At 45.8% G+C, this 17,865-nt stretch overlaps 2 protein-coding genes and 1 long non-coding RNA gene across 4 annotated transcripts; 2 read left to right on the top strand and 1 right to left on the bottom strand.

Annotated features, from left to right (window-relative positions):
• The first annotated feature begins 6,193 nt into the window (after positions 1-6,193).
• Positions 6,194-8,122, top strand: LOC125758511 (uncharacterized). Of its 2 annotated transcripts, XR_007416145.1 has the most exons (4): positions 6,194-6,552; positions 6,615-6,709; positions 7,160-7,232; positions 8,009-8,122. XR_007416145.1 is itself a non-coding variant. In XM_049415836.1 (2 exons), exons 1-2 carry the CDS (start codon positions 6,272-6,274, stop codon positions 6,703-6,705), a joined length of 372 nt encoding a protein of 123 aa, XP_049271793.1. In that variant the 5' UTR covers positions 6,198-6,271; the 3' UTR covers positions 6,706-7,100. The 2 variants fall into 2 exon arrangements, 1 of the variants encoding a protein (XP_049271793.1); XM_049415836.1 differs by lacking the exons at positions 7,160-7,232; positions 8,009-8,122 and having other exon boundaries at positions 6,198-6,552; positions 6,615-7,100.
• Positions 8,082-11,576, bottom strand: LOC125758513 (uncharacterized). Its single transcript, XR_007416147.1, has 4 exons — positions 10,989-11,576; positions 10,116-10,233; positions 9,644-10,047; positions 8,082-8,195 (listed from the first exon to the last, which is right to left on the bottom strand). It is a non-coding gene; the product is annotated as an uncharacterized LOC125758513 (long non-coding RNA).
• A 498-nt stretch (positions 11,577-12,074) lies between these two features.
• LOC125758509 (uncharacterized) lies at positions 12,075-14,802 on the top strand. The gene is made up of 2 exons (XM_049415835.1): positions 12,075-12,723; positions 13,629-14,802. The coding sequence occupies exons 1-2, from the start codon at positions 12,110-12,112 to the stop codon at positions 14,479-14,481; spliced, it is 1,467 nt and encodes a 488-aa protein (XP_049271792.1). The 5' UTR covers positions 12,075-12,109; the 3' UTR covers positions 14,482-14,802.
• Positions 14,803-17,865: the final 3,063 nt, after the last annotated feature.

Here is a 17,865-nt window from a genome sequence, read left to right as displayed (position 1 = left end):
CTGTTCTTGGAGCCTGCCGATCCCCAAAGAAGGTGACAATCGGATTTTGTGCACATGCATCTATACTCCGCGACAACTTTTCTTGGCACCACTGTGGAAGCTACAGAGCCAAATAGCCTGCACGCGCGCGCGCCATGAAATAGTACCTATATTAATTTTCTAATTCGAAAAGTTACCTAGCTCGAATAAATAAAGATTTCTTCATTATAAAAAGAGAACGAGTATGGGAAGCCATTCGTGAAATAATGTTATTGTAAACTTCAAGTTTGTTTCTGTCCTTATTTTTTGGACAGCACCACGTTTTCCTCACGCCTGCACCACATTTTCCTCACGCCTGCTCTCTCAGAGCGCTCAGAGTCTCAGTAAACATGGCGTCCGCGATGCCGCCTGGACCGTTGGCCTGAACCGTGTGCGGCCGCCAACTCGCCGTTTCGTTCTCCGAAGAAGCTGTACTCTAAATGTGACAGAAAGTGGCTATCAAACCAGACCACGCGAGTTATCTGCAATGTCATCGCTGTAGTGAGGCGCCGTCAGCGTGACTTGTCTGCAAATGCAGTGTGCCGGACTGTCGCCGAGCTCACCGGAGTGAGTGAGCGAACAGTTAAGTGTATCAAGGCTGAAGCTCTGCGGGCCCCACTTGCCTCCCCGAAGCGCAAGAAATTGAATTTCTCGGGCCAAACTGAGAAGCGCATCACCGGCAAGACGCGGCTGCTGCGCAATTACACGTTTGCGTTGGCAGCATTGCGGCGCAAAGTGCACAGCTACTTGTTCAGTAGGGTTGAGAGCTGAGCTAGTTGGTGAAATATCATTTTTACGTATGCTGTAGTAGCGCAAATTCGACGGGGACAAAGAGGACAAGAAGCAAAGAACACGGCACTCGCTAAACTCGCAACTAATTTTTATTTCAGAAGCAGCGCTTCATATATAACCCAAATCCCTAGCGACACAGAAATGAACTACGAACACTGAATCATTGCCAAAAAAAACTTTTTTGCGCACACTCAAGCGATAGTACACGGCAGTTATGCTTAGACACTTTAAGATGACATAACAAACGACAGCGCTGGGTAACGTCAATATAAAATACATTGGCGGGAATTCACACGTGCTTGAAACAGACTTGAAAACAACATGAAGCAAAGTATGACACATGCAAACACTAACTTCAATTAAAGTCCTTCGAGGAAGCTGGCTTCTCGGTTACTTGACGAAACTGATGATTGACTAATGCAGCCATCTTTTCTTTTGTTAATGTGAAAGGCTTCGACAATTTCTCTGGTTAGTTGGTTCCCATGACGGAAGACTACGGTTGTGTCACTGAACAGTGGCGAGCAGCCACACTGAGAACAGTGTCCCTTTATGTGAGAATGAATGTTAGTTCCCAATGACCGCTTATGTTCTAAAAGTCGGGTGTTCAAACAACGACCCGTCTGGCCGATGTATACCTTTCCACATGATAGCGGCAAGCAATACACAACTGATAAGCTACACTTAACAAACTTTGTTGTGTGATTTTTCGTACAACTACCGGCATTAGTTTTTGCTGGTATGGAAACTTTACGGTCAGGGGCGTAGCCAGGGGGGGGGGGGGGTTGGGGGGTTCAAACCCCCCCCCCCCCGAAATTTTTAAGTTTTGCTTGCGTATATATACACGCACACATACAAACGCACGCACGAACCTACATAAAGTATGGTTGAACCCCCCCCCCCCCCGAAAAAAATTTCTGGCTACGCCCCTGTTTACGGTCTAGTTTGGAACATATTTTATTAAGCTTGTTGGGTGCCGAAAAAACTAATTCTATGTCATAGCGATTACCTACGTTTTTTAAGTTATGGGCAATCTTGTGCGCATATGGAACTGACACTATCTTCTTTCTGTTTTCATTACTTGTCATTTTTTTCTCAAAGTTGTCGCGTGCGTGACTAATCAGCTTGTTGGCTGATCTACACAACACGTGCTTTTCGTACCCAGCATTTTTTAGCCTGATAATTTGTTGGTTGAAGCTTTCGCTAATTTTTTCTGGACATGACTTTGTTAGGGCTGCTCTCAAACATGAAAATGCTATGCCACTCTTTACGACTTTAGAATGTGCCGAACGGTAGCTAAGTAAGGGTTTTTCCGTTCGCGGATTGTATGACCAGCATACATGTTCTGCTGCGGCATCTAACTCAACATCCAAAAACTGCAATTTGTCATTGTCTGGTAATTCAAAAGTAAAATCAAGCCCCTGGCTATTGTTCCTGAAGACTTTCAAAACTTCTGCGACTATTTCATCTCGACCATGCGATTCAATAAAAACCAAAAAATCATCTACAAACCGAAACACTTTCAGTGCAAGCCCATTAAGGTTTAAATCTACTCTGAACTTTGGTGCAAAAAACAGCTTGCGTTTTCTTACGTCAGATAAGGAAGGTTGTTTGGTTGTCATACCGGAAAGTCTCTTTCAAGAAAAGGCGTTGGCAGCCGTCGAAAAAAATTTTGTCCGTGTAGACATAAAAGCAAACAAGGTTAAGCAAAATGCTCTCACTTTATTGGAGAACAGTAATTTTCAACGCCTTGCATCAGCAGTAAAACGCGCAGGTAGCTTGCATCTTGAGTTATTTTTTGCGGCAAAGACTCATAAAATTGGTGTTCCATTCCGCGCCATAGTATCCGAAAGGGACTCGTGGCAGCTATGCTTGTCTTCGTATCTTCAGTGTCACCTTAAGACATTGAAGGTCTCGGATCCTTTCAGTCTGCCAAACTCCGAGGCGTTAGTTTCGTATTTAAGCACGCGTAACCCAGGAAGATGCAGTTTCTTCAGCATAGACATACAAGATATGTATTACAACATTCCGCATGGTCCACTATTGTCAAGTGTAAAGCAATGTATAACAGAAGAAAACGATGAGTTAGAGTTTGTGAATAAGTGTGGTGTATCGGTGGATGCTTTTCTTGAATTGTTAACCTTTTACCTTAGGTCGACATTTGTTATGTGGAACAAGGCTATGTACCGACAGAAATCCGGTATCACAATAGGCTCGAAAGTAGCCCCGGTTTTAAGCACAATTTATTTAGCAAACATGGACAAGGCAATAGATTTAAACCTTAAGGGGCTTGCACTGAAAGTGTTTCGGTTTGTAGATGATTTTTTGGTTTTTATTGAATCGCGTGGTCGAGATGAAATAGTCGCAGAAGTTTTGAAAGTCTTCAGGAACAATAGCCAGGGGCTTGATTTTACTTTTGAATTACCAGACAATGACAAACTGCAGTTTTTGGATGTTGAGTTAGATGCCGCAGCAGAACATGTATGCTGGTCATACAATCCGCGAACGGAAAAACCCTTACTTAGCTACCGTTCGGCACATTCTAAAGTCGTAAAGAGTGGCATAGCATTTTCATGTTTGAGAGCAGCCCTAACAAAGTCATGTCCAGAAAAAATTAGCGAAAGCTTCAACCAACAAATTATCAGGCTAAAAAATGCTGGGTACGAAAAGCACGTGTTGTGTAGATCAGCCAACAAGCTGATTAGTCACGCACGCGACAACTTTCAGAAAAAAATGACAAGTAATGAAAACAGAAAGAAGATAGTGTCAGTTCCATATGCGCACAAGATTGCCCATAACTTAAAAAACGTAGGTAATCGCTATGGCATAGAATTAGTTTTTTCGGCACTCAACAAGCTTAATAAAATATGTTCCAAACTAGACCGTAAAGTTTCCATAGCAGCAAAAACTAATGCCGGTAGTTGTACGAAAAATCACACAACAAAGTTTGTTAAAGGCCAACTCCGGCGATTTTTTGGCCATGTCAAAGTAATGGTTCTTTTACGTTCCTGAGACGCTCCTGTTACGGGCCCGATAGCAGAAATACTCGGCAAATTGGAGAATAATTTTAAATAAGCAAAAAAGCGCAACACCGAAACCGAAACCCAACCAAGTGTACTGTCTACCTATGACGTAGACGTTGTTACGAACGAACCGGAAGTCGTGCAAGGCAGGCCGGTCACGCCGGCGCAGAGTATGAAAACTGTGGCAGTCGGGACGACCAGCGAAGCGCCGGCCAAACCAATGCTGTCTGTCGCCTTGTGCACAGCAGACGCTCGCTGTAGCGGCCGAAGCGCCGAAGTTAGCGGTGCCCTCGGCTGCGTCACTTCCGCTGCCTTACCAATACAGACGTCACAGACGCAATGTTGCCAATAATTGTGGGAAGCCAGGAGGGCGTTTGCAGACAATCTTTAAAATTCATTTGCAAATAATCTGCTCACGTCTCAAGCCTGTAATTTGGCATAAATGACGGAAACGTGTAAATGAACGTACCCAGCGAATTTCATTGAGATCCATCGACCTCGAAAAATCGCCGGAGTTGGCCTTTAAGTGTAGCTTATCAGTTGTGTATTGCTTGCCGCTATCATGTGGAAAGGTATACATCGGCCAGACGGGTCGTTGTTTGAACACCCGACTTTTAGAACATAAGCGGTCATTGGGAACTAACATTCATTCTCACATAAAGGGACACTTTTCTCAGTGTGGCTGCTCGCCACTGTTCAGTGACACAACCGTAGTCTTCCGTCATGGGAACCAACTAACCAGAGAAATTGTCGAAGCCTTTCACATTAACAAAAGAAAAGATGGCTGCATTAGTCAATCATCAGTTTCGTTAAGTAACCGAGAAGCCAGCTTCCTCGAAGGACTTTAATTGAAGTTAGTGTTTGCATGTGTCATACTTTGCTTCAAGTTGTTTTCAAATCTGTTTCAAGCACGTGTGAATTCCCGCCAATGTATTTTATATTGACGTTACCCAGCGCTGTCATTTGTTATGTCATCTTAAAGTGTCTAAGCATAACTGCCGTGTACTATCGCTTGAGTGTGCGCAAAAAGGTTTTTTTGGCAATGATTCAGCGTTCGTAGTTCATTTCTGTGTCGCTAGGGATTTGGGTTATATATGAAGCGCTGCTTCTGAAATAAAAATTAGTTGCGAGTTTCGCGAGTGTCGTGTTTTTTGCTTCTTGTCCTCTTTGTCCCCGTCGAATTTGCGCTACTACAGCATACGTAAAAATGCACAGCTACTTCATGCGCAATGAAATACCTACGGCCGAGAAACTACGCTCTAAGGTGTGTGACCAGCGAAGCTTGATAAAATAATCTGCGTCAGTCTCTTTTTAATTAAGCGTGAGCTCTCTTTAAATCTAAACCCAATTCAGCGGCATCATGGTACTTGCATTCCGTATTTATTCGAATACAATGCGAGCTTTTTCTCCAAATTTTTGCTACTAAAGTCGCCCCTCGCGTTACAATCGTGATCGCGTTACAATCTAGCAAACGCCGTATTCAGGTTGTGGTGTGCGCTTGGTGGCGTTCATCATATTCCCATGTGTCTTATTTTGTTGTCTCCGGGCTTCACCCGCAAAGACTGTTTGGAATGCTCCGCGCAGACCGCGATGCGATGTTCCAGAAGCGCCACGATTGTTTTGGATCTTTCTGTTAAGATTGCGCGCGGTACGCGAATAGTAAGAGATTACGTGGCCACCAGCGATAACACTGGAACATTCGATAGAACATGTATAAAAGCCGACACGCTTTACGACTTGTCAGAATTATTGACGGACGACGTTCTGACTGACTCTTTTCCCGCCCACATGTTTGGCCAAATAAAGAGTTTCATCTTCGACACACCCACTGCTGCCTTCGTCAACGTAACAACCCTGTGACAATATACAGTACAGTAGGTAGATGCATCTACGCACACTGATGTTCCCATTCTGCATGTAGACGTGGTGCTAAACGCTCTAGCGATGCGAGCAAGCGAAACCGAAACTGGAACTGAAATCGGCTGCAAGATGGCGGAATACTTGCGTAGTAACACCTCAGTGAGTAACACAAATGTGCGGATGCCCCGCCTCCGTAGCTATGGGGGGCGATCGGAGATCTGTTCGTTCCGCGTTCGTTCTGCGGTGCCTACGTCACAGAAGTGAGAGGAGGCGCAGCGCTCCCGCCTAGAACCGCCGAGAGGAAGAGAACAGCCAATCGTGAAGCGGACAGCTTTCCGGAAGTAGACGCGCATCCTGTGACGTCGGCACAGGGACCGTGAAGCGTTTCTCGCCTTTTAATAAATATAATTCCTTTACAGAAAATTATTGTTTTTGCTTCTCAAGCTCAAACACTTTTTCAAACAGCAACAGCTTTGAGTGATGATATTTAATAATGTTAGTTTTTTTTTGACGTCGTCGCTAGATGGTGTCGCGCACGCGAAGAAAAAAAAGAGAAAAGTAGCGGCTGACGTAGTTCCAAAATGTCGTCCGATCGCAACGTCTGCGTTGGTTCTCGGGTGTCGGATCGTCAAAAGGAGCTTCTGCTGGCTTTTGTGAAAGAGCACCCACAGATCGCGACGCTGTCGTGCCCGCTGGAGCCGTCGTTCACGAGGGAGGACCGGGACGACATGTGGCAGGAGCTAGTAGCGCTTTTGAACGAAGAAGTCCCTGCGCGTAACACCAGGGCCCAGTGGCAGGCCCGATGGAGGAATGAGCGCTACTATTCGCAGCAGGGTCTTGCCAAACTCCGAGGGCAGCAGAGGTGAGTGCGAGCACAATTGTATTGTGGTCGGTCATCTTACACGTCCCGCTTGTGCTTTACAGCGGCACCCGAGGCGGCCAGATTTCGGATTACCGCGGCCGCGTCGTGCTTGACAGGGACGAGTGTGCGAGGCCCATAGTTCGGGTGGTCTGAATCGGTAAGCACTGGCTTAGAATATCATTGTTACTTGTATGCTGCGAACAAGTGGGCTCGTTTGCTTCGAGCCATTACGCGCTGTTAGTTTTACTTTTTCAAACAATATCGAGTGGATCACCCGGCCGCCGCGTTAGCTGAGGTGCTAACACGTTGCGCCGCCCAGAACAGAATGCGAAACAGCCACATTTGCGGTGATGACGAAAGAACAGCCGCGAACTATATTTCGAAGCTCATTAGAGCACCCTACGTGTTCCAACCCATTTCTCAGACCCTCGAGTCGAGTGAGGTGCGTAGCCAGTAGGCTTGCCTCCCTCCACCCCTCTCTCCGAAGTCTATGTGTCATAGCATGCCGCTGTTGAAACATTCTAAAAAAACATTGCTATTGTCCACTTCCACTCCATACTTCTTATTGCACTCAGTGTGTCAATCAAGAAACTTCTTACTATAACAGGTGAGCCCTGCTCCAGCTGCTACTGGTGTGGCTGAAGAGGATGTGGCCCAGGATCTTTCCCGTGCCCCAGCTCGTAAGTTTCGCTGATGTTTTTGATTAACTGTAGATGGTGTTACATGCTCACAGGTGATGCTCATGCGTGCAGGCATATGTTTGTGAAGAGATGACATCTGTGGGCATAAAGACAAAGGCTGCACAAAAAAAATTTGGCAAACGGTTGCAGGAGCTAGTTGTATGCATAACTGTCAGATGGAATAAACAGGTGTCCTGCCTTGCAGATGTAGCAAAAGGTAGCATTGCAAAAATGTTCAACATCTTGAAATGTTTCTCTATTTTGTCAATTGCTTCAAAAGTGAAACTGAAAATGTTCTATTGCTAAATATACTGTTCAAAAAGCAAGCTCGTTATATAACTTTTTCACATAGCCATCATACACAAATGCACATGTTTGCACCTGTGTTACACCTGCTTGCTGTATGTTTTGCATACTGCAGCAGCTAGGGTTTCGGAAGGAGATTGTGTCAGTCATCGCGTAAAGCCGGGCAAACGATTGTGTAGCCCTGAAAAGGGCTGTTTGGTTGCTTCTCATGCAGAGGTGGTTAGAGGCGTGAGATGCGTTTGATGAGATGAGCGAAAATGAATTCCGGCACCGCTTTGGTCTGTCCAAATGAAGTGCGTTGGTTGTGCGGTGAACCAAGCACCATTCATGGATGCCGTTGGGTCACTGGATTTTCAACAGAGAGGAAATTGTTGCACACACTGAAACTCTTCACGAACAGAAGCTTCCAGCGAAGAGTCGGTAGCAGGAAATTTATAGATGATAATGGCAACACATTTCTTGGTTTCCAGCTCATGCCGCAGCTGCGAGATGGGGGCAACCGGCAGGCCGAGGCGCTGGAGTTACTAGCCGCAAACACCAGGCGGCAGGGCCAGGCATCATTGGAAAGCTGCGTCAGGTTCAACTTCTCGGTGACGCGGTCCACAAATTGCAAGGCGTTGGTACCCTCGCCCGGGCCCTCATTGCAGCGGAAGGCACCTGCACAGTGATTTGTAAAGACTAGTTGTACATATATGTAGATTTATTTTGTTCACATCACGAGCTATGATACGCTGGTTTGCTTCAATGGTGCCCTGTAATTTTCTTTCAGTTAATTTTCTTTTTCTGCATATCAGAAGCACTGATGTGCTGTTTCATTGTACAAAGTAACGTGTAGATCAATGGTAAATCGTGTCCTGCGATGTCATTTCTTTTTAATCTCATCGTGCGAGGTGATGCATTCAGCAGTTTTGTAGTACATGTGCATAGCACAGTGTGGTTTCATTTATAAATCATGTTTTGCCATGTCATTTTTTAAAATCTCATTATACAAAGTCATGCATTGAGCAATTTTGTAGTATATGCACATAGTGCACTGTAGTGTATCCTTATGTTTATAGTGTATACGTGTAGAATATTGTGGCACACTGTACGTTTTCTATCGATTTTTACACATCCTAGAAAAAAAGAAAAGCGTTTGTGAAAGGTCTAGGTTGCACAACAATTTTGAAATATTGCAAGACCAAAAAATCGTTGACGAATACGTGTTGTGTTGCTTAGAAGTGTTTAGATAACAGGATTGGGTACAAACAGAAATCAATAATAGAGGAAGACATATCAGCAACCAACAACTTGCATTTTTTAGCGAGTTCAATTAATACCGGTTCGACTGTGCCTTGTTTTCATGTAATACAATGACTTTCGTGCTGCGAGACGCGTGTGTTGTTGCAGAGGAGCAGCAGGCACTTTGTAATAACTCCATTTGTATATTATAAAAGGAAGCTACTTTTATATTCTTTTCCTTGGCATTAAATTTAAAGGATATTTATTTATTTTGCTTTTTATGTGCATTGCTCGTGATACTTGTAATAAAATTTCAATTCTGACACCACCCTTGTTGTTCACTTCATTTACAAGCACGATTCTTGTTGCACTAAAGCTACCGCATCTTGCTGTCCTGATTCAAACAGCCTTTTCCGGTTACCACTTTGGCTGTGAATGGCACCATGTGCCATTCACAGTTGAGCTCTCACTTGTGCTTAGTGTGAAGCGCCATATTTTACAACCTGGTCGAAGCATTTCATCAGCATGGCGTTGCGTGACAAGGGGGCATAGGTCGGCAAAATCACTCATGAGTCGACTCACTCAGATTCAGATCGAGCTGTGAGTCCAAGTGAGTAATACATTGGTGAGTTCGAGTCCGGGTGAAAACATTTTAGTGAGCCTGAGTCCGAGTGAATTCGCTTGAGGAAAATTTTGGTGAGTGAGTTTGAGTGAGCCCCAAGAGCAAAATATATTTCACGAGTGAGTCAGGGTGAGCTTCACATTTTTTGCCAACCTATTCAAGGGGGTTATTCATTGATAGGAGAACACTGTTTCGTTGATATGTGTAGCAAACATTTGAAGTGTAGTAAAAAAAAACACAATGAACAAAGACAAACACGCACCACGCAATGCTGCCGAGGTCGTTGCAGGCGGCGGCGTACTCTGCGCAGGTGCTCAAGCATGCAGGCCCTGTAGTTCTCGAAACAGGTTCACTACACGGTTGCGCTGCTGCTGGCTCCCGTTGTGGTGGTGGTGGTAGCTCAGCTGCTGCTGGCAGCAGTCAGCATCGTCGGTGTCGTCGTTTCCTTCGAGAACAGGCTCATGTGCCGCCAACGCAATGTCGTGCAGAGCTGCACAAGCAGCAATGATGCTTGAGCAGCTGTGCACAAGCTTACAGCGATGCACCACTCCACAACATTGCGCATGGCGGTGTGGGCCTTGTTGTAGTGGTTATCAGGGGTGCCACGAGCTGGTCGTCCGGGCACTGGTGTCGGGAACCACGGTTCTAATGTATAGCTGGAGTCTCCTGCACGAGGTCGGCATGACAGCTGTAGTGATAACGTCTTGAATGTGGCAAGCATTGACAGCACTTACCAAGCAAGCCGAAGTTTTGCTTCCAGGTGCTGACGGAGAGGGCTCCCCCGCCATACCCACTAGTCATGACATGACCCCAGGAAACATGGACTGACATCCAGAGGTCGGCATCACATGTCTGCAGAATTCAATTCAGTCAAAATTGTACCCATAAATGACCTTGGGTACAATGTTGGGTATTATGTTAATGTAACTACATCTGTCTTCACTGTTACTGACTGTTGAAACATAGCTATGGACAAATCATCGACAGGGTAGGACTTGTACCATAAGTTCTAACACGAGGACAATGCAGTGTCAAAGGGTAGTCTGCATGTTTACTGCTTGGAACAACCCATCTTTCAGCCACCAAAGCCTTTTAACCAAATTACTGCTGTATGTTTAAGGCAATGTATCACAAAATATATACAACACGAAAAACTTCGACTGAAAAAAGGGTTATGAAACAATGCGTATTTAATGTACGTGCTAGGGCGCGTTCCGAGGGACCGAAATAAAGTTTATTCATCCATCCATGTATTGATCCATGTAACGTCCATCACGACAATGAACAATAAGGACATACTACGGCACATTCTGGGAGCGCTAATCTCAACAAACACAAATCGAGAATCAAGCTTCGGGTACACACGGCGAACGAGCAACAGTAATGTTATGCACTGTGCAGGTCGCTGAGCCAAAGTGTACTCCGCGTCACATGATTTCATCGCTTATCCTAAGCGAAGTGCCCTGAAACGAACCAATTCCCGTTCTGGATAGATCAAAAATACCGCTCCCACTTATACTCAGTTGCAACAGCCTCAGTAAAGCGGAAAGTTTAAGCGATATAAATGAAACAATTCGCTACGCATACAATGCATGAATAATACTCACGATCGTGGTGTTGAATGCGTAGAGTCCCTTCCCCGACATGTAATGCGTCGTGTCCGCGGAGCTCAGGCCATGGGGCGATGGGGCTTCGGGATTGCGATGAGCGTACCATCCACGCACCCGACCACAACGGGAATCTGCCCGAGCCGCGCGAACGCCGCCTTTGTTCGCTCTTCGCGTCTGTGGTCTCCGGAAAAGGCCACCCACCGTTTTTGCCCGCGAACGACAGTAATGGCGTGTTCCTGACGGACGACTGCGACAGGCCGCTGAATTTCTCGCAGCCGACAGCGCGCTGGAAGCATCCGATCGCAAAAATCTCAGCGCGCACAACGCCTTCCGCTCTGTTTAAATCCCACTGGTTCGTTGGCACCCGATGACGGGGCCGAGATCGTCGCACAACCAAGGTACAGTACGTTTCGAGAAACGAAAGCGACGCCGGAATTCACACACGCTCATCTCTTCAAACGCATTTCGCACCTCCTACCATTCTGCATCTGCTTCGAGAAACGCCAACGTAGCAAGGAAGCGCCGTTGCAAGCGCAATTTTCTCAAAATCAGCTGTTGCGGCAGCCGCAACCGCCGCATCACTCGAAATACATGCCGTGCGACGCCATTGTTCGCTCGAGAGAACGCGAGCGAACGGGCTCGCTCTCCGTTCACTTTTAGCAGACGACATGCTCGTTATGACGCGGCATGACGTCACCAAAAAAGAAAACATCAAGGAAAAAAAAGAAATGGCCACGCCCCTTAGAATGGCGTGAGTTGTCCGGCTTCAGCCAATCAGCGCGCTTGTTCTCCCCCAGGAGAACGAACAAGCGGAACGAACAGATCTCCGATCGCCCCTATGGTGGCTATACTCCGCGACAACTTTTCTTGGCACCACTGTGGAAGCTACGGAGGCAAAGTGCCTGCATGCGCGCGCGCCAAGAAATAGTACCTATATTTATTTTCTAATTCGAAAAGTTACCTAGCTCAAATAAATGAAGATTTGTTCATTATAAAAAGAGAACGAGTATGGGAAGCCGTTCGTAAAAAAAAAGTTATTGTAAACTTAAATTTTGTTTCTGTCTTTTTTATTTCTTGGGCAGCACCGCGTTTTCCTCACGCCTGCTCTTTCAGTAAACATGGCGTCCGTGATGCCGGCTGAAGCGTGTGCGGCCGCAAACTCGCCGTTTCGTTCTCCGAAGAAGCTGTACACTAAATGTGACAAAAAGTGGCTATCAAAACAGACCAAGCAAGTTATCTGCAACGTCTACGCTGGAGTGAGGCGCCGTCAGCCTGACTTGTCTACAAATGCAGTGTGCCAGACTGTCGCCGAGCTCACCGGAGTGAGCGAGCGAACAGTTAAGCGGGTCAAGGCTGAAGCTCTGCGGGCCCCACTTGCCTCCCCAAAGCGCAAGAAATTGACTTTCTCGGGCCAAGCTGAGAAGCGCATCACTGGAAAGACGCGGCTCCTACGCTATGACACGTTTGCGTTGGCAGCACTGCGTCGCAAAGTGCACAGCTACTTCATGCGCAATGAAATACCTACGGCAGAGAAGCTACGCAACGACGTGATCAGCGACCCTGACATGGACATGCCGACCATCAGCACTCGTACGATCCAAAGAATGCTGAACGACTTGGGGTTCGCCTTCCGGAAAAGAACAAGGAATTCCGCGTTGCTAGAGAGAGACGATATCGTTGCTTGGCGTCGAAAGTACCTCCGCACCATCCGAGAAATGCGGAGGCAGCGACGGTAAGTTCTTACGTTCTTTTTATTTCTGCAAAATTTCTGTTCACGACGCCTGATTGTTGGTAAAAAAGTTGACGCGAGTAATGAGCATGCGTGTGTGCCTACTGGTTAGCGAAAACAATAGGTGTGCTTTGCATTTGTGATCGCCAAACGTGTGCTATTGACGTGAGTGATCGAAAGCCTTACATAATCCTGACTTAAGTCGCAGCGAAATTCCCCATTAAGATAGGGTGGCTGTTCATGCTTGCGCTTGTACGGTAAATAATAGTATTCGCCGAGGATTCCGTTGCATGTGGTGTAGATTTAACTCAGCGTTGTGTATTGCAGCATTTCCCGTAGCATCGTTTGAGAAGACTTACTGCCGTTTTTCCGCGTAGGGGCAAGGAATCTCAATGGCTTGGAGAAAGGAATAGCTAGTGATGGTTCTCGGAATTGTAGATGTTATTGAGCGAATACGCTACGCACGTAATTGGGGATTGGGGACGTGGTAGCATCAGCTTTGATGTACAGCCTGCAGGGGCGTTGGCAGAAATTTTTTACGGGGGGGCGGGGCACCACTTTCGTCTGAGCTGGGGCCGGGCCGGACTATGTGGTCGAGTGTCATTTTGTGCTCTGTATTCCGTGGAAGAAAAAAATTAGGAGGGGAAGGGGGGCACAGGCCCGGAGTGCTGCCCTCTGGCTACGCTTCTGGCAGCCTGAAACAAGTTTCCTAAACATTGGTTTCAGTCTTTCACAGAGAGAGTTTTGCCAGCTTATCTATGTTATATGTATTCACATAGGTTTTGTCAGTGCACATTTTTTTGCCCTTAAACAAAGGCATAACCTCGGATGAAGGCTGCCTGCTTTGTTAATGGGCTCCTAGTAGTGAAAGTGCGCTGTTAACAATAAGACTGCTTTCTCTTTTACAGGACCATCTACTACCTTGATGAGACCTGGGTAAATGCCGGCCATACAAAGGGGAGAGTTTGGACAGACACCAGCGTGATGACTCGGCAAGACGCATTTCGTCAAGGGCTCTCAACTGGCCTCCGTGCACCGAGCGGTAAAGGAGGACGCCTAATCGTTTTGCATGCTGGAAGTGCAGAAGGCTTTGTTGATGGAGCCGCCCTAGTTTTCCGTGCCAAGAAGGGCGCTGGTGATTACCACACAGAAATGGATGCTTCGCGTTTCCAGAAATGGTTTGTTGAACAGCTGCTACCTAACATCAAGCCACACAGTGTGATCGTGATGGATAATGCGCCATATCACAGTGCTCAGGTTGAAAAGCTACCAAGCTCATCATCCAGAAAAGCGGAAATCCAGTCCTGGTTGATATCGAAAAATATTCCTTTTTCGGATGACCAACTGAAAAGTGAACTGCTGCAGCTCGTTGAGCAGAATAAGCATCTTTTCCTTGCTTACCAGGTTGACAAACTTGCCAGTGCTGCCGGGCATGAGGTTGTGCGCTTGCCTCCTTACCACTGTGAGCTAAATCCTATAGAGCTTGTATGGAGCCAAGTCAAAGGCTATGTTGCTTCAAGGAACACAGACTTCAAGATTGAATCTGTCGAGAAGCTGCTGCAGGAAGGAATCGCAAGTGTGACCCAACAGAACTGGCTCCATGACTGCACTCACGTGATGAGGCTTGAGGATGAGGCATGGGAGCGTGATGGCATTATAGACAGCCAAACAGACAGTCTCATCATTTCTTTGTGCACAGACTCAAGTTCTTCAGATGAGTCGAGCAGCTCCGACATGAGTGGAATTGATGAACTGCCGTGACATCTCTATGTGTGCCTTGCAAATGCTTCGAGCAAATGATTGCACATGTACCTAACCAGAAACTGCGATATTGTTTCCGAGGACTACCGGTCACTGCTGTTTCTTTACATTTTTATCGCTTATTCAATTCATTGTGATTTTATCTGCTGATCTCTTTTGTTGCACTTCGTGCATGTTCTGGTTACGTTATCGTGATGTGATAATGACTGTGGGGATTTTGTGCGCCAAAACCACGTTGTGATTATGAGGCATGCTGTGCTTGATGTTGTTCTACAGATCTCGACCTCTGAGTTTGTTTAATGTGCACCCAAATATAAGTACACGGGCGTCTGGCATTTCCCGTTCACTGAAATGCAACACACTCAAACATGAGCCTTTTGTGTCAGCGGCCAGGTAATGTAAGCACAGTACCGTCACGGTGGCTGGGATGTGATTATCTTGGTCGTGAATGTTAATGTTATATGCTGCATCAGCGAGATCTACATTGCTTAGTTGAGACTTGAAATGTTCGAAATAAGGCTCCGTTTTCTTTTTGATCTCATGTCAATGGCGCCTGCTGCCTTGTTTCATTTCTGTCACAATGGGACCTGAAATTGTGATACCACTAGGCATTTTTGTGTTTTATTTACTCTTTTACTGAGTTTTCTACCCTGGCTTTCCATGTTTCAATGTGTTCCTACTCTTGCGTATTTAGATTTGTTTATTAGAAGTGGTTATTCTGCCGAGCAATACCGGTGACCATTGTGATAATTTTGATGCATCAGTGGAGCATCTCCTTATAGAATGCCCGAAATATGAAGAACAGCATTTTCGACTTAGTGATCAACTCAAGAGACTTGACAAACGACCACTCTCAATTTGCAAGGTTTGGAGTATCGCCAAATCCTGGCAATCAAAGACGGGCTATGAGTGCTCTTTGGGATTTTTGAATTGATACAGACCTAATGAACTGCTTACGATTGTCATGGTTCTTTACTATCATAGCATTGTATTATTGATAATACTTTCTAGTCATGTCATATGTCCTTGTATGGGAGACTGGCTGTGTGGACTGCATGCGAGGTGTTATGTGACACGTACAACCGTCTATGTGCTAGACTCTGCCCTTGGACTCTGCAAGTGCGAAGTTGTATGACGCATGTTGCATATCTGCATAGTTCAGCTGATTGTTTTTCTTTTTCTATTTTTTATTTGTTTCCATTTTTCTTGTGATGGCCTCTTTCTTCTTGTTGGTGAGATAGCCGGCTCTAATGTAGCCTACCTTCTGATGTTATTTTTTTTTCTATTTAAATAAAAAAAGTTTGAGCTCGAGTGAGTCTGGTCGGAAAAGGTTTAGATAGTCCGGATGAGGGAAATTTGGGGAGCCTGAGTCACAGTGAGCTCTCGGAGCAAAATATTTTTCTTGAGTAAGTGAGCTCCAGTTTTTTTTTTTTTTTTGCCGACCTATGGTCACAAGCGCAAAAATCTCAGTTGCCATGGATTTCCAGCTGAACGTTGTTATGGTTATGTTTTGTGTCGTGACTCACACGTGTAAAATGTCATGTTGACATCGAGTGCCAGCAAAAGATTGTAATGGTTATCATGTTCTATGTCACAAGTGCACTAGTGTTATCAGTGTCCGCAAAAAGTTGGTATGGTTATCACGTTCTGTGCCATAAGTGCAAAACAATATGTTGACACAGAGTGCCCAAAATATTGTATTCTCCACCGCGGAAAAGCTTTCTTATTTGCGCTTGAAAGCCTATGTGGAAATGCTTTTGTTGTCGGATATAATGATTAATTTGAAAAAATGTAAAGCGATTTGTGAATTAGAAAAGACTGATTTGTTAACGAAGGTTCTGGAAAATCCTGATTTAGAGCAACAAGAACTTTTGGTCTTTTTGTCCGCGATGTGCCTTCTTGTGCCGTAAAATATATTACTTGCCTTTTGCTTTCGCGCTCTTTCATATGACGCCTGGATGCAATGCAATAAAAGATATTAACGGTTTTTTATGCTTTATTTTTTTCTACCAGTGACAATCGAAATTATGGACAATACCTGTTACATACTGCATATACAGATGGAAAAACATCGGTGGCCGTTATGCTCTGTGAAGGTGTGTGACCAGCGAAGCTTGAAAAAATAATCTGCGTCACTCTCTTTTTAATTAAGCGTGAGCTCTCTTTAAATCTAAACTCAATTCAGCGGCATCATGGTACTTGCATTCCGTATTTATTCGAATGCAATGCCAGCTTTTTTTCCAAATTTCTGCTACTAAAGTCGCCCTCGCGTTACAATCGAGCAAACACCGTATTCAGGCTGCGGTGTGCGCTTGGCGGCGTTCATCATATAGCCATGCGTCCTATTTTGTTGTCTTCGGGCTTCACCCGCAAAGACTGTTTGGAATGCTCCGCGCAGACCGCGATGCGATGTTCCAGGAGCGTCACGATTGTTTTATATCTTTGCGTTAAGATTGCGCGCGGTACGCGAATAGTCTAGAGTTTACGTGGCCACCAGCGATAACGCTGGAACATTCGATAGAACATGTATAAAAGCCGACACGCTTTACCACTTGTCAAAATTATTGACGGACGACGCTCTGACTGACTCGTTTCCCGCCCACAAGTTCGGCCAAATAAAGATTGACCTTGTAAAGAGTTTCATCTTCGACACGCCCACTGCTGCCTTCGTTAAAGTAACAAACCCGTGACAATATACAATACAGTAGGTAGGTTCATCTACGCACACTGATCACAATTTCACTATGGCCCCATTCTGCATGTATACATGCTGCTAAACGCTCTAGCGATGCGAGCAAGCGAAACCGAAACTGGAACTGGAACCGGCTGCAAGATGCCGAACTACTTGCGTAGTAACACAAATGTGCGGATGCCCCGCCTCCGTAGCCTTCGCTCCAATGCCAAGATAAGTTGTCGCCGAGTATAGAAGGAGAGGTGTCAGCATCGGCGCGCCGGAGAGGGAGCGAGAATTCATCCAGATGCGGCGGCGCTGTTGTCGGCTCTGAGGCGCCCGCGCGCGCGTAGCAGCCGCTTTTCTGGCTTTTCGTTGCAACTATTTCACGCTACCATGCGGATTATAACAAAGGCTAGCTGGCACATTTCTGGCGGCTCGCTGCAAAGCATGTATTGGCACTGAAAACTAATGTTTTCAATTTACTTCCTTGTATATCAGCTACGTTTGCCACTCGCACCCCGAAGCGCTGGAAGATAGGGAATCAAATGAGTGACTTACCGTGAGCTTGACACCAAAACAACGTCCGTGCAGTTTTCACTTTGATGCCACAGTGTTCTCCGTGGCGTCTCAATGCAGGTAAAAGTATCAACAACCATACTTGAATGCGTTATTTTAGTAGGGTTGTGCGAATAGTGAAATTTCATCTCGAA

This window comes from Rhipicephalus sanguineus, chromosome 5 (genome assembly GCF_013339695.2).
Source record: "Rhipicephalus sanguineus isolate Rsan-2018 chromosome 5, BIME_Rsan_1.4, whole genome shotgun sequence".
NCBI lineage: Eukaryota > Metazoa > Arthropoda > Arachnida > Ixodida > Ixodidae > Rhipicephalus > Rhipicephalus sanguineus.
This window is presented reverse-complemented; position numbering and strand designations above follow the sequence as displayed.